The sequence below is a fragment of the Chenopodium quinoa genome, unplaced genomic scaffold (assembly GCF_001683475.1).
Source record: "Chenopodium quinoa cultivar QQ74 unplaced genomic scaffold, ASM168347v1, whole genome shotgun sequence".
NCBI classification, from domain to species: Eukaryota; Viridiplantae; Streptophyta; class Magnoliopsida; order Caryophyllales; family Amaranthaceae; genus Chenopodium; species Chenopodium quinoa.
The window spans coordinates 1,553,251-1,577,197 of record NW_018743391.1 but is presented as its reverse complement, the minus strand read 5'-3'; the positions used below and the strand labels follow the sequence as shown (position 1 = coordinate 1,577,197).

Sequence of the window (23,947 nt, the reverse complement as noted above, 5' to 3'; positions counted from 1 at the left end):
GAGTACTAATTAATTATCGGTTATTGCTGCAATGAAACCATCAGATGTACTCTGAAAAGATTGACAGACAGTAGATATAATAACTAGAAAAAACAAGGAAATAAATTTATGGTTTATATTAGCGTTGAGAGTTACAATTCTTACAAACTACTGGGATTGTAAGACCAGCTGTAGTGCCTATATAAACAGAGCAACACCAGCACCATTTTAAAACAGATGCGGGAGCTCCAATTTCTATATCGGGGTTAATATACTTCTAATACTTGTGGTTCATTAAATGGTAACCTATAGGATGGGGGAAGCTAGAGCATCAATATAAAAGGTAAAGGCAAGCCTTGATATCAGTCTCGTCTCTCTGGCTCAGTTGTGTTGTCATCCTCAGCTCGGTGGCCCAATCTGACAATGTCTTCAACAAGAATCTTTCCATCTGGTGCAACATCAGTTATATAAATCTTTTTTATTAGCTTGATTATTGTTTAGAAAGTACTTATATGTAATATGAGAAACAGTACAATAGCCATCAGATAACATTCAGGGCAAAAATTATCACACACATTACCCGCCTTATTAATCAAAGACTATGTATAGATTGTCTCGCTTTGCTTAGTAATTTACCTCTATCTTTTGCAAGGTTGCTAATTAACTCTTCAACACCCTCCTTGCCAAATCTGTGCTTCAAGTACATAGCAGCAGCAGCCACTTCCTCAGGTGTCACTTTCCCGTCAAAGTCCCTGTGCAGTAAAAGTGTTAGTTATAGTGAGACTTGCAGATAATGGCATCAATTTCTAATTTTCTATCCATCTCCAAATATCAAGTTACTAGCTTGCAAAACCTTGAAATGTAATCCTGTACTCATTTTTAGAATTTTCAAACAACTTGAAAGAAGAAGCCAACGAGCATCCAATTATTTCATTATGGCTACCAAGCATCTTAGCTTCATTTACATTCACCGCTTTTAAGAGACTCCAGAAGGTCATGCAAGTAGATTTTATATGAGTTTGTATACATACATTATTTACATAAACTTTTTGTTATCTACTTACAAATTATAAGTCTGAAGATAAATTGAAATAATATCCAAAGCAGTTAACTAATTCACCTGTCTAGTAGCTGCCAGCGATCACCTATTTTGGCATCCACATCGTCAATTTCTTTTTCCAGTTTCTGAAGCATCTCATCAACCTACCAGCATGAATAAGAAAAAGGATAATTTGAATTTTAGTACCTCAAATATGGGGGTAATTGAATTTTAGTACCCATCTAAAATTTTATTTTAAATTAGTACCTCAAAAATGACTAAACTATAGATATCAGTACCTCCGTCCATGTTCCGTTGAGTTTTCCGTTAGTGGGGCCCTTTATCTAATTATTTAATAATTTAATTTATTAAAAAAAAAAACATTTTATAAGAAAAAAAAAAAAAAAAAAAAAAACTAATAAAATAATTAAAAAAAAAAAAAAATCAGCCACACCGGCGCTGGCCACCCCTTCCCCGAAACCCTAGCGCAACCACCACCATCTTCCCTCCCATTCTCGTTCCTGGCCGCGGCACCCCACCCCCTCCCTTTCCCTTTCCCTCCCTGTTTTCCCCTTCCCCTTCCTCGTTCCTGGCCGCGGCGATGTGGTGGATTTCAGATAAGGTGGGTTTCGTATATGGGGTTTTAGGGTTCGTCGGTTGTGGGTTTTAGGGGTTTCTGGGTTCGTCGGTTGTGCGGTGGTGGGTTTTAGGGGTTTCTGGGTTCGTCGGTTGTGGGGTGGTGGGTTTCTGGGTTCGTCGGTGGTGGGGTTGTGGGTTTTGGGGGTTCGTGGGTGGTGGGGTGTGGTGGGTTTCTGGTTTCGGGTGTTCGTGGGTGGTGGGTTTATGGCACCCCTGGGCTTCCTGCCTGGCCGCGGCGGCAGCTGCTGTGGCTGGGCTTCCTGCCTGGCCGCGGCGGCAGCTGCTGTGGCTGGGCTTTGCTCCAGGGAAGGGGAAAACAGGGAGGGAAAGGGAAGGGGTGGCCGGCGCCGGTGCCAGGGGAATTCGGCCACCAACAGCCGGAAGCCGGCGCCGGCGCTGGTGTCAGTGGCTGTTTTTATTTTTTAAAGTTTTTTTTTTTATAAAATGTTTTTTCTTTTTTTTTTAATAAATTAAATTATTAAATAATTAGATAATGGGCCCCACTAACGGAAAACTTAACGGAACTAGACGGAGGTAGTGAAACCTATAGTTTTGTCATTTTGGAGGTACTAATTTAAAATAAAATTTTAGATGGGTACTAAAATTCAATTACCCCCTTATTCGAGGTACTAAAATTCAAATTTTCCTAAGAAAAACTTAAAAAGTGGTTTAATGCTAAAAGTAATCAGCATTGGATCATGAATCTATAGAAAATCCAAACTTACCTGTTCTATGAGAGCTGATGAAGCCTTGTCCCGAACAGCTACTTCAGCAGCATGGTCACTTTCTTCTCGAGCAGCTTTATACGCTTTCAGAGCATCGGCTTCACCATCAGTACCCTCTTTCTCAACCATGGTATTATACAGATCTATCTGAAAGGATCAACGAATACCAAACACCAGAAATGAAGCAAGATCATAAAAACGAAAATTTTGCACAGAAGTGTACAATTTCTTAGAGGTGATTTTCCATATTCAGTTTGCTCTATTTCCAAGAATATGTTTCAAGTACAATTCTGTAGGAGGTACTTGGTCACACTAAAACCCAGTAATAGAACATAGAAGCATATCATTTATTTCTAGCAATGCTCCTTTTCCACTTTTTTTGATGGCAGATTGGGTGAAAGGGAAAGCATAGACGCCACCACCAGAGAGCATGTGTTTAGGGTAAATAAACATGCTCACAAATCAATATGCAAGCAGTATAAATCTGACCCAAATAATCTTCACGATAGGTAGTAAAAATTAGGCAGCTAAATTCAGCTGTCAAGTTAATCACGAGATATCAAAGTTCCAACTTTGAGTAATGAAATAAATCTCAAACATAACCCATACTATGTACATGATATATACATATGATAATTTTAAAATACCAAAATCAAGCCAAAGAAACATAAAGAACCCCAAAGAAAAATGATTGCGGAGCTCAGTCACACAAACATAAAATAAATACAGAGCGAGATGTCATGGTCTAACTCATAGTCCCCATGTATCATTGGGTGTGTGGGTATAGCAACATAGGGAGCACTCATTGACTTCCTTCGATTGGGGGAAATTATATTTTGGAATTCGCATATATTTCTTCTGAACACTCAAAATGACGGTAACATAATAATGGGCCTAGACGAGCTTCAATTGGGCTAAAACTTGAGGGTCCACCATTTTTTGGGTCAATGAGGATAATGGTTGAGCTACTATTTTGTCGAATCCCGGATAAATTCTAGAGTTCTTGGCAGCCCAACTGTAATTACTTAGAGGCTAGGAATTTTATGGGGATTTCCGGAAGCATGTACCTAGGAGAGCCTAGACCAGAACTTGTAAGGAAGTGCGTAGAAACCTCTAGGAATTATAAGCATCTGTACATACATTCAAGAAAACTCACTTGTCCTTCTCTCAAGCACTACAAAGTAATCCTTATAATGATAAGCATTCTACTCTCTTTTAATTAGCAAGACTTTATGTGTCTTCTGACGTGAGTGTGAAGTAAGTGGCAGCAACGAACCGAAAAGCATAGAGAGTACTATGCCGTTCTTTGATCCACCCTCCCTCCACCAAAATAAAATATAATTTTCGCATAATAAAGCTAATGATAAACGAAGAAAACCCAAAATTAGAATTAGCACCTTCAGGATATATATGATCAGTGTATATTAATACTAGTGCATACCTCTTTGTTGACGAGCCTCAGGAACTCCTCACGTTCCCCGCTCACTGACTGCAAAGTTAATACAAATGTACTCAGTATCAATTCAGATTAGTCAATTCAACAGGTTACATGACTGAAGAAAACAAGGTTTCTACAATTATCATACAGAAGCAGAAGCCAAAACAGCCAATGCACGACTGAGTTCACAGAGCTGTTCTTGTTTTTCAGCTGCTCTTATTCTTGCTTGTTCTTGTGATTCTCTTGCTGTTGTGATGTTCATCTCTTTCAATGCAACATCTATGTCATCCTTTGCAGAGCCTTTGGTCTCGGCATCTTCTTCGTTCCTCTCTTCTTCATCCTGTGAGTTAATCAGATAAAGCAAAATCTATAATCGAATACCAAGGTGAAAAGAAAGAGAACGGCATAATCTCCACAGCCCCCTCCCCACAAAACCAAAAAACAAAGGAACCAGAAGTTCCTTACGTACGGTTTCAGTATAACCATAGGTCTTTAAGAAAGTAACCAAAATTCGTACAAAGCAATTTTTTGCAAAATGATATGCAGGAGTGAGAGGGAGGAGGGACTAAATGAGCATAACAGAATAGGAGTCAACACCTTAATTAGCTCCTCCTGCATCTCCAAGTATTCCAATTTCCTCCTCCTCTCCGAAACAGAATCTTCAGAGGGCAAAGATGTGACACCAATGGTATCTACAACCTCATCTGGAAGAGAAGACAAAGTTGCCTGCACGACCTCTTCGGGCTTCAGCTTTCCGGACACCATAAAAGCCCTGCTACCCAAAAAAAATAAAAAAATAAAAAGAGGATGATGATTTCATGTACCTTTTAAGTTTCACAAAGCTTTCTAATCATACTTCACACACATCCATATGTTAGTGTACGCTACCTGGAAAGGATTAACAAGGAAGACGGGACAGAGTGATTGAGGGACAGATCCAGCCAGTCGCGAAGCTGCAGACAGAAGTTAATAACCCTTTATATTCAGTACAAATCGTAGCCTCTTATTAAAATCATTATTTTTGGGGTAATTTCTACTAAAAAGTCAGTAGTACAGCTGAGCAACATGGGATGGAAAAATGGTAACAATCCCTACCATGTAACTCCACCGAAGGCATTAATGAAATTATACCACAATACGGTACATACCATGCCTTGATCCACAAATATTTACTGTTGTATTTTAGTTTTAACAGCTACAGTATTTCTTTAAATAAATAATTAAAAAAAAAATTAAACACTATACTTAATGATTTTTTGGAGCTTTAAATAGACACCCATTTGACATATTTTGATACAAAAACTAATCTATTGTAGGAGAGAGGAAACATAGGAAAGCGAAAGATAGGTAACTTTCTTTAATATTTATGAGTGGGATGAAGTTTTTTTTTTTTTTTTTTTTTTTTTTTTTTTTGTTTTATGACGGGATGAGTGAGATGAAGTTTTGATGCAAAGAAATCATGGGATGATATAGATGATGTGGAGGAGTCAGAAAGTAGTAGAGAAAGAAGGATGGTATAAAATCTTTTACCAAGGTTGGGAATGCTCTTAGAGCAACACATTATAGCTTGCCATGTCCATTGTTTAAAAAAGAGTGCCTAAGGTACTAAGCCAAGGCGCACCTAGGTGCAGCAGATCCATTGTTTAAAATAGCGCGCCAGGCAATTAGGAATTTAAGGCAAAACACTTTTTTTGCACTAGGCGATGCATTCAAAGGGGCACACTTCACTCAATTTTTTTAGATGTATTCAGTGCCCTTCAAAAAGGAGCACCCAGGTGCAGCAGGAACTCCATTGCTCTAGTATGCCTTGTGCTACTTTTTGCTCTAATGGACTATTTGTCAATTAAACTTTTGATTTTAAATTTAAATAATATCAATTAAAATACTGTTAAATTATGCCTTGAATAAGATTATATGGCACATGAATATGACTACCTTGGGCACCAAGTGTCTTACTTGGGCACCAATCTTGGTAATACTTGGGCACCAAGTGTTATACTTGGGCACCAAGCTTGGTAAAGTTTACCTTGGGCTCCAAGGTTAGGAGGTCTATAAATACCCCTTAGGATTAGTCATATTCATTCATTCATTCCATAAGTAGTATTTCATATGGTGATACTCATGGGGAATAATCATGGGATATATTCATGGGGATATTGAATGGGGATATTCAATATCACTTTGTAATATATAATCTGTAATCTGGAAAAGATCCTCAAGATCAATAAAAGGTTTTTCTCTCGTCTGTCCGTGGAGGTAGCCAATTTGATAATTGGTGAACCACGTAAATCTGTGTGTTCTTGTTAATACATTCTCATCTTGTTTCTCCCTCACATCCGTCATAACAAGTGGTATCAGAGCTAAGGTTCAATCTTAGTGAGGGAGATGTCTGGGGTGAATGTGAAAATCGACAAGTTCACGGGGAGAAATAGTTTTAGCCTATGGCAGATCAAGATGCGGGCGTTGCTGAAGCAACAAGGGATGTGGGCACCATTGACAAAGAAGTCAGTGGGTCCGGAAACCGCTGATATGACCATTCTGGAGGAGAAGGCACACTCGACAATAATGTTGTGTCTTGCAGACGATATCATCACCGAGGTCGCGCAGGAGGAAACCGCATCGTGGTTGAAATTGGAGAGTTTGTACATGACAAAGTCTCTAACCAACAAGTTGCTTTTGAAGCAACGCCTGTTCAGTCTGCGTATGAATGAAGGTACACCTCTCAGAGATCACCTAGATCAATTGAATACAATTTTGCTAGAATTGCGTAATATTGATATTAAGGTTGATGATGAGGATGCAGCTTTATTACTGTTAGTCTCTTTACCGCTTTCATATGAAAATTTTGTGCAATCTTTCATTAATGGTAGAGATACTGTGACCCTAGAAGAAGTTAGATCTGCTCTTCATACTAGGGAACTACGCCATAAGGCATCTGGCAGTACAATCAAGCCTCTGGATTAATATGGCCAGTGGAGGTAAGGGGCATGGAAATGCCGGGAAAAGGAAAAATAAGAAACCCGAAAGTTTCAAGGAAGGTTCTAAACCAACTGTTGTCTGTAATTACTGTAAAGAAAAGGGGCATTGGAAAAGGGAATGTCCCAGGAGAGCTAAATCGCAAGAAAAGTCTGGCTCTGCTGCTGTAGCAGTTCGAATTCTGAAGATGACATAGCTCTAGTTGCAGGTGAACAAACACATTATACCGATGTGTGGGTTCTAGATTATGGAGCATCATACCATATATGTCCACGTAGAAAGTGGTTTACTACCTACGAGAAGGTAGATGGGGGAAATATTTCAATGGCCAATAATGCAATCTGCAAGGCAATTGGGATAGGCTCCATCAAGATCCGGACACATGATTCAGGCATGTTCCACAAATGACTAAGAATTTGATTTCTCTTAGCAGTTTCAGGGGTGAAGGTGGAGTAATGTATGTCTGCAAGGGTTCAAATGTAGTCCTAAAATGTGTCAAGCATGGTACCTTGTATTTTCTACAAGGGTACACTCTATCAGATTCAGTTGCGGTTGCTTCATCTAAAATGCAGAAAGGGGATATGACCAGGTTATGGCACATGAGGCTTGGACATATGAGTGAGAGAGGAATACAAATCCTCTCCAAGGCAGATCTTCTAAGTGGTCATAAGGTCACGGACCTTGACTTTTGTGAGCATTGTGTTTTGGGAAATTACATCATAGCAAATTTCCTAAAGGCATTCACAGAACTAAAGGCACTCTTGATTATATTCACTCGGATTGTTGGGGCCCTTCACGTGTGGAATCGTTGGGAGGTCACAGATATTTTGTGTCGTTCATTGATGATTTTTCAAGAAAAACTTGGGTGATCTTAATGAAAGACAAAAGTGAAGCTTTCAAGAATTTCCAACAGTGGAAGGCGTTAGTGGAAAAGCAAGCTGGGAAGAAGATTAAGAAGCTACGAACCGATAATGGTCTGGAATTTTGTTGGTTTGATTTTGACGAGTTTTGCAAAAACGAAGGGATTGCTAGGCATTACACGGTAAGGGATACACCACAGCAAAACGGTGTAGCAGAACGAATGAATCAGACACTTTTGGAGAGGGCTCGATGCATGCTCTCTAATGCTGGATTGACTAGAAGATTCTGGGGAGAAGCAGTCAGTACGACATGTTATCTGATCAACCGTGGACCGCATACTGGAATTAACCTTAGAACACCTTATGAGGTGTGGTCTGGTAAGCCTGCTGATTACTCAATTTTGAAAGCTTTTGGTTGCAATGTTTATTATCATGTAAATGAGGGTAAGTTGGAACCACGAGCAAAAAGGGGAGTATTCGTAGGGTGTGGAGATAGGGTTAAAGGATATAGAATATGGTCCCCATCGGAGAATAGGGTTATACTTAGTAGAAATGTTGTCTTTGATGAAAATTCTATGTTTAACCTTATTGTAAAATCCACAATTGGATCAGATAGTGGTAGTGTTGACAAACAGGTGGAGCAGCAAGTCACTCATGATGAGAGTGATGAGGGAAAGGAAGAAGATGTTCAACACGATATTTCTTCAACACCAATTTTGAAAAAACTTGGTCTAGCTCTGGATCGCTCTAAAAGGGCGAATTTTGGGAAACCTCCAAATAGGTTTGGTTTTGAAGACATGGTGGCTTGTGCACTACAGGTTGCCAAAGAAGTGGATGTCTACGAGCCATCTACTTATATTGAAGCGGTTACATGTACGGAGTCTACCCATTGGCTTGCTGCAATGGGAGACGAAATTGAGTCACTTCACAAGAATAAGACTTGGGATCTTGTTCAAAGGCCTCCTTGTAAATGGGTTTTCAAGAAAAAGGAGGGGATAAAATCTGAGGAGGGGATCAAGTATAAAGCTCGATTAGTTGCAAGAGGGTTCACACAAAGGGAAGGAGTAGACTACAATGAGATATTCTCACCTGTGGTTCGACATACTTCAATCAGGGTACTACTAGCAACGGTTGCACATCGGGAGTTGGAACTTGAGCAACTAGATGTTAAAACAGCTTTCCTACATGGAGAGTTGGAAGAGGATATATACATGACCCAACCAGATGATTTTCAAGTTCCGGGAAAGGAAGAATTTGTTTGCAAGTTGAAAAGGTCCTTATATGGGCTAAAGCAATCTCCCAGGAAATGGTACAAGAAATTTGATAGCTACATGGTGGAGCTAGGCTACAACAGGAGTCCGTATGATTGTTGTGTATACCACAACAAGTTGGCAGATGGATCTCGTCTACTTAGTCCTATATGTAGATGATATGTTGATAGCTGCAAGAAACAAGTTGATATTCAGAAGTTGAAGGGCCTCCTCAGTGCCGAGTTCGAAATGAAGGATTTAGGTGCGGCTCGAAAGATTTTGGGCATGGAGATTTATAGGGATCGGAGTCAAAAGAAACTTTTCTTATCACAAAAAGGTTACATTGAGAAGATTTTGTCTAGGTTCGGCATGTCAACGGCTAAGCCTATAGATACTCCAAGTGCGGCCAATGTTCATTTATCGGTTGCTTTTGCGCCTAAGTCGGTTGAGGAGAAGGAGTACATGTCTCGGGTTCCCTATGCTAGTGTAGTAGGGAGTTTGATGTATGCTATGGTTTGCACTAGACCGGATCTTGCACATGCTGTCAGTGTTGTCAGTAGGTTCATGAGTGACCCTGGTAAGGAGCATTGGCAAGCAGTGAAGAGGATTTTTCGTTACCTTAGAGGTACGTCTGATGTTGGTCTCATTTATGGTAGTGATGTGGCATGCTTAGTTACAGGTTTTTCGGATTCCGATTATGCTGGGGATGTAGATGGTAAAAGGTCTATGACTGGTTCACTCTTGGTGGTTCTGTTGTTAGTTGGAAAGCTACTTTGCAGCCTACAATGACTTTATCTACTACCGAAGCAGAGTACATGGCCTTGACAGAAGCGGCTAAGGAGGGAATTTGGCTAAAAGGACTAGTCAGTGATTTAAAAATACATCATGATCAGGCAACGGTGTATTGTGACAGTTTGAGTGCAATATGCTTGGCCAAGGATCAAGTACATCATGAGAGAACTAAGCACATTGATGTCAGATATCATTTCTTGCGAAGTGAGACGAGAATTAAGGTGAAGAAAGTAGGTACTGCTAATAACCCTGCCGATATGTTCACCAAGCCGGTTCAGCAGAGTAAGTTTCAACATTGTTTGAACTTACTAAATGTTCGAGGTTGTTAGTAGCCCTCGGGGGCTAATCTGGAGCTCTTATGAGCTAATTTGGTGTCCTACGGGGCAAATTTGGTATGGTTGTCTTTTGGGACAAATCTGGTTATAGGGAGAGTCTGGGCATTGTGATCAATGCATCTGGTTTTGTGAGAGGATTCAAGTCAAGGTGGAGATTGTTAAATTATGCCTTGAATAAGATTATATGGCACATGAATATGACTACCTTGGGCACCAAGTGTCTTACTTGGGCACCAATCCTTGGGCAACAAGTGTTAAACTTGGGCACCAAGTGTTATACTTGGGCACCATGGTAAAGTTTACCTTGGGCTCCAAGGTTAGGAGGTCTATAAATACCCCTTAGGATTAGTCATATTCATTCATTCATTCCATAAGTAGTATTTCATATGGTGATACTCATGGGAATCATGGGATATATTCATGGGGATATTCAATATCACTTTGTAATATATAATCTGGAATCTGGAAAAGATCCTCAAGATCAATAAAAGGTTTTTCTCTCGTCTGTCCGTGGAGGTAGCCAATTTGATAATTGGTAACCACGTAAATCTGTGTGTTCTTGTTAATACATTCTTATTTTGTTTCTCCCTCACATCCGTCATAACAAATACCAACTTAGTTTGCTCTACAAAACAAATTTGTTTGCCAAAGCTTATTAACAATATGTGTAACAATAGTGTAGCTACTAGCTTGAGATTTTTATATGTTTGCAAGCAACATTTTCCCAACCGTTGAGGTTGCTATTATTTGATGAAATTTCCGTCCTGGCTAAAAGTATAAGATTTATATGTGATGCAATGAATTATGACAAAGGTTGATTAGTGTGAAGTCAAAGAGTCACAGGTACAATATTGAGAAAAAGATTGAATTTTCGAATGAAAATATATCTTATGGTCAGCTTCTCTTCGAAAAGAGCATCACCCACAATATCAAAGCAGTATGATGGAATCTCACTAAACAAAGAAAAAGCTTTTATTTATCAAAAAACACTCCATGAGTAATATTCTGTAAACATAACAGGAAGAATTGCTTAGATATGCCCACAAAGTGAGGCCTATTAAGGAAGATTATTTATTCACAACATCAAACAACTACATTACTCACACCAAGTAAATCACTTACAAAATGATGTTTAAAGAAACAATTGGAAGTGATAAGAGAAAAATATTTGTGAGAAAAAGCATACCAGCTGGCGCATTTCCTCCACTGAAACTATTCCAAGCATGCCACGTTCTCTGCATTCTTCACGAAGTTCAGCTTCTGAAAGTGACTCAATACCCTCTGCTTGAATCAACCTATCATCAGCTTTAATTCTGTGGTTTCAATTTAACCAGAAAACAAGGAAACAGAAAACATGAGCAAAAGTAAAAAAACCCTTCACTACATAATACACAATGCATTCTATAATTAGACATAATCTATAAATCTGCATACTATTTTTGCACTTTTTTTTTTCATTTTTTAATTACATTTGACAGTGAGACTCCCTACGTTTTTTTTTTTTACAAATGCACCATTTGGAATTTCTCGCTTGTCAATGCACATTTCATATCCTATGTTTGGTTATGAAGAGAAGGTTTGATCACCCTTTTGCTTCACTAATTAGGAATACCACCAATTCTAAATTTTAAGCCTACCCTCACCCTTTCTCCCTTACGTTACAACCTTTGGAAAAGCCTTTTGACCTAAAACGGATTTCCAGCTGGGAGCGCCCGCTCCATAATAAGGACCCGCTTCTCAGCTAGGAGCGCCCGCTCTTAAGCCTTGCACGCCTGCTCCACCACCTTCAGGGTCTTGTTTGATTCCTCTCAATGAATGATACGATCATAAGAATATTAATTTTTATAATTTTGACTACGCAACTAAAGATATCAACAATCAAAGATATGCATTAGCAAATATGCACAACCAAAATACAAAGAAATAAAAACGGAAAAAGTATCTTATATAATCTTTTAGTAAAAATTTTGATATTTTGAAAGTATATATTGAGATGAATATAAAAAATTCTGTCAAATGATTTAAGTTTACCTTATGTATAAATCACAAAAGATGGTCAAGGGGAATGCGTGAATGATACAAAACCTCGTATAGTGAAATCATCAAAGAATGGTTCCAATAATGCGTCTTATACTTCCAGTTATTGTATATTTATTTTTACATTTTTCTCTTTATTCTTGGCGATGCCCTTCTCATACGTACGAAAGAGAAGATCATGACTTGTTCATGTGTTTTTTAATATGAAGTAATGTCAAGGATTTTTTTTTTAATCCTATTTTCAATACTGTTCAACTATACTTCAAATATTTAGATATTGATGTATAATAATTGTAACAATTCTTAATTTAGTAAGAATCCACCACTATTATATTTCTTCTCTCTCCCACTAACCCCACTTGCATAAATATTTTAATACATCTCTATCCTTCTTAGTTCTTACCCCACTTATACTACTCCCTCCGTCCCTTTTTTACATTCCTGTTTGTAAAATTACACGAAAATTAAGGAACTAAGAATAAAACAAATAACAATAAAACAAAACACAATGGGAAGTACAAAACATTAAATAATGTCTTTGAGTAAAACAAAGATAAATTAATATTTAATGATGCCATGTCATCAATCCTTCGAGAGAGAAAAAAAAAAAGCTCCTATTGGAAAATTAAGAACCAATCATAATCATCTAAATTTAGGCACAAGGATTCTTAATTTTTTTTAGAGGAAAATAAAAGTGAAAATAGGAAAGTAAGAGTGAACATTAATTACAAAACAGAAAAAGAGGGATAATTTGGGATATTTGAAAAAAAAAATACTTACTAAAAAAGGAAAGGAGGAATGTAATTTTGGAATACCCAAAAAGGAAAGGAAGAATGTAAAAAAGGGACAGAGGGAGTACTTTTTTTTTATTATTTCTCTCTCCAACTAACAATTAAATGTATCTCCATGGCTCCACCAACTATACTTTATATTATAAAATTCACCCTATGATCCCTACTCTATAAATTTCCTAAAACCGTGTGCAAGCCCTACTATTGCGATTATTACGAACGGATGGAGTAGCGATTTCAATAGTTATTGTCCCCATGCAAGTCCATCTAATAGATCACTTCAGCCATGACAATGATGAAAATTAAACTTACCGCTTCAGCTTATCACGAAGATTGTAACGCAAATATGCATCTGTACCAAAAGGACTGATTCCCATATATTTACACATGTTCACTAATCGTGGCCTGAAACAGAAAGTCAGAAATGCATTAATAGCCTTTTTTGTATAATTGCATCAATAGTGAGGAAGGAAACAACACTAGGCAGGGGTTGCGCAAAAAAAGACGGTCAATACTGATAACAGCTACACAGATTGCAGCAGAGGAAAGAAATGAACCTGCTGATATTATCAAGGGTGAGTTCATCATTGAATAGCTTTGCAAAGCCCAATATTTCTTCATTTGAGACACTATCACCTTTTCTAACCTAAAACAGCATTTATTTGCCTCAATACAAGATGAACACCAAGAGCAAAGAAATAAAATAAAAAACTCAAAATAATATCAACCTACTTTGTTCAAAAACTCATCAAGGTCTTCAGCAGTTTTCTTCATCTCTCCACTGTGTGAATTTTGCACTTCTTTGGACATTTGTTTAACAGTGTCCTGAAGAAACTTTGCATATTCTATTCTTGCAGTTAGTCTTCGCTTTAAGGCGTCCTATAAGATGCATCCATTGTTAATGAAGATATTATGCTAGCAATAATGTTAAGTGCATTATGAGATACCACATAGATATTTACACAATCACTATCCCTGACAAGAACACCCCAGGTATGAATAAAATAACCATCCCAGGTATGTCATCATTTGCAGAACACCACCTATCTAATATCTGGCAGTAGAATCAAGTTTTCTTGGACATGGTTTGATTAACTCAGACAAGTATCGATTTGATAGAAATCTCTTCAATAACCATGAAACCCAAATCTTACATCAACACATCATATAGCTTCCAACAAGATAAATAGATAATACTATAACAAGAACAGGACTGGATCTAATCTGCATAAGCAACACATTTCAAGTGATAGCCAGCTAAAAAGGATAGGGTTTGGTCAAGTGCATATACCCTTTTTTAGGGATGGCCAAGTGCCTAAATAAATAAATAATTATAATAATTACCCTTTCTCTCCAAAAGATGAATAAGTTCATTCAATTTGCACTCCTATCCGTTAGAGTAAAAAGCAGTTGGCATCAGATCAAGGACCTTCTGAAATAACCTTTTTGCAAAATTGCAAATAGCAACTGCAGGTGTATTGTTCATTTGATCCCCCTCCCCCCCCCCCCTCTTTCTGTTCTCCTTCCAATAACCCTAGGCTGGAGACTGGTTTCCAGACATTGAGGAAATGGTATTTCATGATGAGCTGCAGAAAAAGAAGTGAAAGGTGCAGGATCAAAAGTTTCAAGCCTTTTTGTCCATATGGAGTTGTATGCAGTATAGATAATGACCTCATAAATCATCACAAACATATGAAGCAGAGTTAATTTATATTTGTACATAACATGATCAAGGAAAGATATAAACCCAGTACACTGACTATCCAACTTTATCAGTCATTTAAAATCATAAGACCTAAATACAATTTCCTTGTATTCAAAACATAAAAGGAAAAGTTTAATATTTAAAATTAATTCTGAACAGCAAACCTGCTCTCTCATCTTGTCTTGAAAGGTGGATGGAAGCATGTTTGGAAAAAACTTTAAAAACACTGGCAGTAAAAACTCCATGAATGGGACAATGACAAAAACTGCAAGGGGAACAAGTCGAAAAATGTCTGCTGTTGTCCTTGTAAGCTGTTGTCTTTCCCTTCGAGAGAGACTTTTTCCACCAGCGAGTTTAAGAAGCAACCTTGAACTAATTCGCACATCTGCCCACAACAGTTTGCAGCCCAACCAATAATGACGCGCGGTTGATTTGACAACTTCATTCCAATGAACCATTTTTTTAGCCCAATCCTCTCTGCATCCAGAATCATATAAAAGATGAGCATTCATGCCATTCAATAACCATAGGGATGACCCATCAAATGTCAACCAATAATATCTACAGCCCTATAGGGATGGCAAGAGCACCACCTAATTAATACAAAAGCCAACTAACCTGCTCATGGAAGCTATAGCTTTCATAGCAGGACCTATTCCCAAAAGTGTAGCCCACACTCTATGCAGAACACTCTTTGCACTCTTTTGTGAATCCTGCAATTTAGATCTTACTTTTGCTTTGGCACTACTTAAGCCGACTACAGCTTGATCACATTCCTCTGGAGATGCATCCTTTCTCTTCTTAGCAGCAACTTCTTCATTTTCATCATCATCATACTCTGGTTGTCCAGCTGTGGCAGTGGAGGCATGACGTATGGATTGTAACCTCAATGCAATAGACGTTGGCATCCCATTTTTCTGTCTATCATATTGATAAGCAGGTGACCTAACTACATAATGAGTAGACCTATACACTTCTTGTGCAGAAAAGTCTGTTACTTGGCTTTTAGGATTAAAAGATGAAAATGCATTTCCCTCATCCACATGATTTGTCTTTGAAGAAACACTGTTTGCAGTAGAGCTAAAACTTCGAAAATTAAAATACTGACTGGACTGGTCAGGGCTAGCACTCTGGTAAATCTGGATATATCGTAATTGGACATTTAAATAATCTAAAAGACATTTTTTCCTTCTCACTAGAATTCTAGCTGCCATTAGCAAGATATCCTGCCTTCACCCAGAAAAAACCACATTCACACTTGCCAAGCCTGCATTCAAAGCAATTTGGTCACTATCACCATTATGAGGGCCCAGCAAAAGTATACCAGCACAGAGAGGTGAAAGTGTAATTTTGTTCACTAATAATGAAAAGAAGAAATTATAAAGCTCCATATGATGCATTCATTTCTTAGTTATGCTTAATAAGACATGTCCTCCACCATTTATTCTTTTCTACGTTTGTCTTTCCAAAGATTAATAACCCTTTTAAACAATCATATTTGATATATAAATACTGTTCATGTTGTGCAGTCATCCACATAGAGTATAGAGATTATAGAAAACAGCAATAACATTTTAAAAAAAAAAAGGGACATTGTCAAGAAATAGAGAATATATCACTTTTTTAAAGCAGCAACTACAAAGATTTTGGACCTTTACTTTGGCAGATTCCACTTGGTGGAATTTTTTTTTTTTTTTTGTCAGGGAATGGATTAGCAGGGTTAATTGTTTAATTAAGGTAGGTTAGTTATTATACTTAATTATGTTAGCGAATTAGCCATTTATGCATGGATCTGATTTAATCACAATTAGTATGTATATAAGCAAGATCAGGGGTTTGCTAAAGAAATTGGCAAACAAAATAAATAAGTTCCACCAAATGAGATTTGCCAAAGCATAGGGTCACTATATAATTTTCCCTAAGGTATTTATTTTTACATAAATCTATATTATTAGACACTACCTCTTAGGCCCTGTTTGGTTTGATGTAAAAGGTTTTCATGGAAAATGAATTTTCCATTTTTTCCCATTTTCCTTTGTTTGGTTTGTTAAGGAGTGGAAAACAATTTTTCAAGGGTGGAAAATTCCATCTTTAATGATGGAAAACATTTTCCTTCCAAAAATAAGGGAAGCCACATTTTCCTCTCTCTTCCTTACCTCTTTTTTTACTTCCCTCTCATTCATCCCTACATTTCCACTCTTATTTTTTATTTTTCTTGGACTTTTCTTGTATGCAACCAAACAATGGAAAATTAATTTGCAATTGTGTTTTTCCTTGAAAATATGTTTTCCATGAAAACTAATTTTCCATTGAAAATGTTTTACGTTAAATCAAACGGGGCCTTAACTCTCTAAGCAAAAGATACTTACTTTGACCATAGAATTCACTTAATTTGTCAACCAAAGGACAAATGATGGCAATACTATCCCTCAGTGGGCAATTTAAGGACATACAATGATCGATTGAGGGTCAAATTAGAACATTATATAAAAGAAAAAGGTAATGTTTCTTGACGAAACATGTCTTAGAAGGAATTGTTGGAAAAAATACAAAAAATCACATAACAAGTTGTTTTCTTATGTAAAAAGCCCTTAGATTGCCACTGTTACCACAGTCCTTTATGCAAAGTTCTAAGGACATAATCCATGTTATTCGGACTCTACGTTTTACCTCAACTACTCGTGTCGGACCCTAGACACTCGGACATGGGTATGCCACTCGTACACCTCATTTTAGTTCAAAATCATATTACTTTTTCACAAAATAGCCGAGTCGGACAACATACCCGCCGAGTAACATAGGACATAATTGACTAATTGACCATCGTGATTAGAAGTTGCGTTTGATTTCTATGCACTAGATTTTAGTTGCATTTTCCCTCATTAGTTTTCTGGAAAATATACTGTATTGTGTCAATCAAGCATCATATCTTACTGATTGATAATCTATTTTCCTAAACAGGGGTTAGAAGAACTGATATATATATAAATGATTTTTCTTATCACAATCACTCTAAAATCCCAATAAAACGTTGATTATTGTATAATATTGAATCACAATTATTATATACAAAATAATATTCCTTCCTGTTTTTTTGTTTTTGAAAAAATAGTATTGCTTCATTCCTTTTAAAATAATTAGTTACATTTAAATCAACAAGGAAGCGATCTTAATTCACTTTTAATGCTCGAACTCTTCATTTCACTTCAAGTACCCATGCCACACTCCGACATCAGTACGGCCACTTCCTACAGTCAACTTACAATCAAAATCATGGAATTTTATGTTTTTCGCAAATTCATGTAATCGAGCTGGAAACCAGTAAAACATGTAAGAGTACGGAGCATTAGTAACAGAGGCTGCATTATTAAGTGTCAATCATTTTTCTTTTTTCTTCAACAAAGTTAAAAATGAATACTACTTTGTACTTAAATTAATTCCTAGATTGAAAAATCGATTGCAACTCATAGTTTCATAGCCATTAATAAAATATATGGTGTTTGATCAAATAAATAAATGAATATAGCACTAAAATTAATTTCTCCTAAAATTACATTCAGAAAATTATACGACATATACAGCAACAAGGAAAATGATTGTTAAACAAAATTAGCACAAAATGTGAAACTAACAGCAAATTAAGCATCAATTAATCGAAATTAACAAATAACTCGAAACAAATTTAGATGAACTTACAAGATTAGAAATGAAAATGGTGAGATGAACTGCACAAAAATGAGAAAGTGATAGTAAAAAAATATGGAGAGAGAGAGGAAGATTGAGAAGAGAGAATATAGTGTAGTTGAGTATGAAGCGTGGAGTTTGGAGAGTGGAGAGAAAGAGAGGGAGGGTTTTAGTTTAATTTTATTAAATTAAAAAAAAAAAATAAAAAAAAAATAAATGGGGTTTAAGTTTTGAAGGTCACTGTCCTTGTTGGAATTGAGATTGCTGCGTACGAAAATTTCATTCTCTCATGTCTATATGACTCGTGGCATTATCGGTTTTCTCATGATTTTATAGAGTTAAAACACAAAATTAGGTACTCAATTCTTCCTTTTTTCACCGTTTAGGTACTCAATTATTTTTACTTTGCTTTTGGGTACTGAGTTAAGAATTCCGGCCAAAAAAAATAAATCAGTCAAAGAATTCAGTACCATGGGTTAAAGAATTTAGTACCTTTGGTTAAGAGTATGTGGGCCCCACCCGATTAAAAAATTCGCGGGTCAACTCATTTTTTTCCCTTTTCTTTTTCTTTATTCCCCCTTTTTGCTCCTTTATTTTTTCCCATTTCTGGAAACATTGTTGCGTCACTTTCGAAGAACAACGAGCAACCTTGGGCTCGGTTCTGGGGAAAACGACACCAAAAGCCGCCATTTTTTTTTAGGTAAGCTCAATTTCTCATCGTTTATGTTGTTAATTTAATATAAATTTTGGATTTTTTGCCCATTTGTTGATGTTTGTTGCGACCTAGGGTTTTCGATATTTTGGGGTTTTTTTTAACAAATTGATGATGTCGATTGGTTGTGTTTTTTGTGTTAAATTTGTTGCTTTGTCGTTGTTTGTTGTTGGATTAAGGTAGTGTTGTTGTTGAATGTTGATTTCATGTTGTTTACAATGCGCAAGGGTTGGATTAGTTTATATGTTTTTCGCACTAAAACATGGGAGGTTTTGGTGAAATTGTGTATATATGCTGAATTTGTGTCCTCACAGAATATTCAAAGTTATCCTTCTATGAGGCTGAATTCCCAGAACTAGGTTCATACAAATTACATACAGTTAGGGGGTATGAATTTTGGTCCGTTAAACTAAGAATTTTGGTCCTGCAGTGGTAATGATATGAACTTGTTGTAAGTTGTTCCTAATTATGTAGTTTTTATAAGTTTTGGTTGATCATTTGACTTAGTGGCCCATGTCATAGTTTGGAAGTTCCATTGTAGCAGAATGTTGATTTCATGTTGTTTACAATGCGCAAGGGTTGGATTAGTTTATATGTTTTTCGCACTAAAACAGGGGAGGTTTTGGTGAAATTGTTTATGTGTGATTGATGGTGTTGTGTGTGTTTTTGTTGTGCATTTGAAGTGCCTAACTTCAAAATATGGTAATTGTTCTGTTTAACGAAGAATGAAGCAGGGAGGAGCTGAAAATGAAATTATGGGTGTTCAAACTGTGCAAACTGCTCATCCATTGCTGTTTATGGATGATATTATGTGTGTTCATCCATTGTAGCATTTGTAATTCTCACAAATTTGTCCTTGATATCCTTTGCATAGCCCTTCTGTTACAGTGGCAGCAGACCATGATATGCACCTTACTGTTTCTGTTTTTTCAAATTTGCAGGAGGCCGATTTTGTGGTTGGACAGAAGAAGAAGCAGTAGTAGGGGCAGACTTGAAGTACCAGCAGCAGGGGAAGCAGCAGCAGCTTCTGTTTCTGTGTTTTTTTTATTATTATTATTTTCTACAAAATCTGGGAAAACCTTGTTGAAGAATTTATGCCTAAATAAACATGGTCAATGAACCTGTTTTGATGAATTTTGTTGCTGGATATACTGCTACAGATTCGGTCTTGCTGTTTTTGTTTTTTTTTTTTTTTTTTTTTTTTGAAATTGAATCAGGGACAATGGTTTTGGATGAATTTTGTTAAGCAACAATGGCTGATTTTGTGGCTGGACAGAAGAAGCAGCAGCAGGGGCAGACTTGAAGTACCAGCAGCAGCAGCAGCTTCTGTTTCTGTGTTTTTTTTTTCTACAAAATCTGGGAAAATCTTAAAGAATTTCTGCCTAAATAAACATGGTCAATGAACCTGTTTTGATGAATTTTGTTGCTGGTTAAACTGCTACAGATTCTGTATTGCTGTTTTTGTTTTTTTTTTTTTATTGAAATTGAATCAGGGACAAATGGTTTTGGATGAATTTTGTTAAGCAACAATGGTGATTCTGCCATGTTCATGCCCCTTTAAATAGAGAAACTAACGGCTAGTTTCTTAGTCAAATTTAATACATTTTTTTTTTAAATATTAATTTTTTAATTAGGTATGGGGCCCACATACTCTTAACCAAAGGTACTAAATTCTTTAACACAAGGTACTGAATTCTTTGGCTGATTTATTTTTTTTGGCCGGAATTCTTAACTCAGTACCCAAAAGCAAAGTAAAAAAAATTGAGTACCAAAAGGTGAATTTTTCAAGAATTGAGTACCTAATTGTACTCTTAACTCGATTTTATAATAACAAAGATTTTTAACCATTAAGAGCATCTCAAATGGTTTTTTTTAAGGACTTGCTTGCAAATATGAAAAATAATAAAAGTGTTGCTTAACCATTGGAGCACTATTGAAATACCTACTCTCTTGAGCAGTACTGTTGAGTTAAGCTACACTTGCTAGGAAATATTAAACATTTATAAATTAAATTAAAAATATCATTTTTTTAATCTTTTTCTAAAAGAATAAATATTAAAATATTATTTTCATCATTATCAAATGAGTGAAATGACATATAGATAAGTGATATTGTCTTTTTTTTTTCTGGTGAGAAGAATTTTTTTTTTTAATAGGAGTTTACAAAACAATAGGTTTCACGTAACAAATTCAATTGCAATGTAATGATTGTAATTAATCTGTATCTTTCACTTTTCATAGTTTTTATTTTATTTTATTTAATTTTTTTATTCTTACAATTTTAAATAAAAATAATATTGATGTGACAAATCAAGCTACAATTACCATTGGAGTACTTTGTAGCTTAAAAAGGTTGTAGCTCTAAAAGTTGACATGGCAAAGCAAGCCTTTGTAGCTTACCATTGGAGATGCTCTAATGCATTTGTCAAATTTTCACTTTGGTTCAATATGAAGTTAGAAATAAAATAGTGAAAGCTAAACGTCGCCCTCAAAAATCTAACTAACGCCCTCAAAATAAATTAAAATTATAAATTTACACTTTTTAATAAAAAAAAAAAAAATTACCCGTCAATTTACCCCCCTCTTCATACGACCCACCACTACCACCTCTTCATACTAACCACCACTACCACCACCACCACCTCCTCCTCCTCCTCTTTTGACCACCAACTCCTTACCTTTGTTTCATGATCTACACAGTCACGGTAATGACGAGTAAGGACAAAGGGAAGTCGGTCGCCGGCGGAGAAAATGTTTGTTATTATTATTATTATTTTCTGAATTCGCGACAAACACCTAGATTTTTCACACGTCCTAGGCTCAAACACCTAGTTCGTGCAAACAATCGTGTGGTTGTATGAAAAATCTGGGCGTTTGAGGTGAAACGCCTAGTTTTTTAGAGTATCCTAGGCTGAAACGACTAGTTTTTTTGAATAACCTAGGATGTTTCACCTACGGTATTCGAAAATTCTAGGCGTTTCTTGGATTTCGAATTTTTTTAAAAAAATTATCGCGACGTACCGATTTCGTATGGTTTGACGAGCCTTTGGCGAGCGTCTAAGATTGTGTTTCTGGTATTTCTTCGTTGTCCATAAGATCTAACGAATTTGATTTTGCAAAATTTAAAAAATTTGTTTGATTTTGAAACTCACAGTGGTTGGGGTTGTTTCCGATGAGCGTTAGTGGCCGTTGACCACTAGAGAGAACGGTAAAAAGTTTTGTGTATAGTAAAAGTGTGAAATTGAGGTAAAATTTATTATTTTTATAATCATTATTATAAGGATAAATACGTAATTTTATTTTATTTTGCGGGCGTTAGTTAAATATTCGAGGGCGATATTTAACAACCCAAAAAAATGATGTCATTATTGTTTTGGCGGGAAAATTTTTTATAAGAGGTTGACATGTGAAAAGTAATGACATCAACGGTAATTACTTTAGTTATATCTATAGATAGATTGATTATATTCTTTTCTCATTAACTTTTAGCTTATGTAAATGTGTTATATTTTGACTGGTAAATTTTACACCTTTATTTCTGAGATAAGCTAAAATACGGTCCCTCAACTATTGTATTTGTAGCATTTGGTCCCTCATCTTTTTAATGAACCAAATTGGTCCATCTGCCACCCTTACATGATTTTTTCTGGTGAAAAAATAATGAGTCACCATAGTTTAGGGACTACAGTGCCCATGTGGCAAAAGAAAAAAAAATATAATCAACGTTTAAGGAATTTGGTATGAGTTGGCATTATTTAATTAATGAAGCGGTAAAGTTTAGAGACCTTCTTCCTCGGTTATCTTTGGTCCATGACCTTGTCTTTGACACTATTAGCCCACAAATCCACAATGACACCTTTGACCACTTCCACTTGATCCATTGCTACATCTAGACATTGCATGTCATCAATAAACATATTAATATTGCTTAAATCTTCTAATTTTGATCAACTCCTAAATACCTTAATTACTAATTTTATTGCAGAGCAGATACCTTGGCAGGAGCTTTCTTCTTCACTGTAGCAATTTTTTTTTTTCTTTTGGAAGAACTTTTGCTTAATAGTCTGATGGTTTTAATGGCTACCAACATCAATGTATCTAGCCACTTTTGTGTGTAACGGCTAGTTTTTTGTAACTATTTTGGAATTTGGTTAATTTTTGCTGTTATAATCCTTTAGAATTAAACGCAGAGCCTCTAATCTTCAAACTACCAATTTTTTCAATGAAAATATTCATGTAAGCATGCAGCTCCTTAATCTTTCGGCAAAAAGAAGTGCAATCCCTAAACTAATACTGACTCAACGAGAGAAAGTCCTTAAACTTTGGCTTAGTTGGCTGTAAACATCCCTCAACTTTGTTGAATCAGATTTTCCTCCACCTGGTGAGCCAAGGATGGCAGAGGGACTAATTTGCCTCATTTCAAAGACGAGGGACCAAATATGCAACTAATGGTATAGTTTAGGGACCGTATTTTAACTTATCTCCTTTATTTTTAGTTTATGATACAGTTGAGATCTAAGCAAATTGAATTAGACTAATACTTCCCTCGCTTTTAAATCATGGTCACCTTTTGAATTTTGGTTTTATTAACAAAGTCCAAAGACTCAATATGGACTCTGTTAGTTTGTGAATTGGACCAAACTCGGAAGGGCATCCATTATTTCAATTCTAAATTATACACTAAAAAAAAAATTAACATGGGATTTTGATTTCGTATTTTTTCGAAACATTAACTTTTACATTTTTAAATATACCTAATTAAAAATATTAGTATTCATAGTTTATTGACAACTTGAAAAGGTGAAGTGTAACAGATGATGAGATGAAACTCTTCAAAATAAAAATCCGAAATTATAGTGATCCTTGTTTGATAGCTGGGACTTCGACTGCCAATGTTGTATAGGAATTGGGAGAGCTGAGGTCTTTTTCATCTCTGTTGAAGGATGGAAGTAATGCAGCAAGTCATATAGATACTGTATCAGTGT

General features: G+C 36.3%; 1 protein-coding gene across 1 annotated transcript; it reads right to left on the bottom strand.

Moving 5' to 3' along the window:
- Window positions 1-273: 273 nt before the first annotated feature.
- LOC110738681 (mitochondrial proton/calcium exchanger protein-like) lies at window positions 274-18,906 on the bottom strand. The gene is made up of 15 exons (XM_021919081.1): window positions 18,263-18,906; window positions 15,185-15,833; window positions 14,731-15,043; window positions 13,594-13,740; window positions 13,419-13,507; window positions 13,174-13,266; window positions 11,220-11,346; window positions 4,709-4,773; window positions 4,418-4,592; window positions 3,969-4,160; window positions 3,824-3,871; window positions 2,383-2,529; window positions 1,100-1,182; window positions 616-731; window positions 274-427 (listed from the first exon to the last, which is right to left on the bottom strand). Exons 2-15 carry the CDS (start codon window positions 15,778-15,780, stop codon window positions 342-344), a joined length of 2,277 nt encoding a protein of 758 aa, XP_021774773.1. The 5' UTR covers window positions 15,781-15,833; window positions 18,263-18,906; the 3' UTR covers window positions 274-341.
- Window positions 18,907-23,947: the final 5,041 nt, after the last annotated feature.

What these genes read in the sequence shown, in the direction of transcription:
- LOC110738681 (XM_021919081.1), bottom strand. Translation starts at nt 15,780, where the DNA reads ATGGCAGCTAGAATTCTAGTGAGAAGGAAAAAATGTCTTTTAGATTAT. An exon ending in AAGACAAGATGAGAGAGCAG is followed by an intron (nt 13,741 to 14,730) that starts GTTTGCTGTTCA and finishes TGCATCTTATAG; the next exon opens with GACGCCTTAAAGCGAAGACT. An exon ending in CTGTTTTGGCTTCTGCTTCT is followed by an intron (nt 3,872 to 3,968) that starts GTATGATAATTG and finishes TTAACTTTGCAG; the next exon opens with TCAGTGAGCGGGGAACGTGA.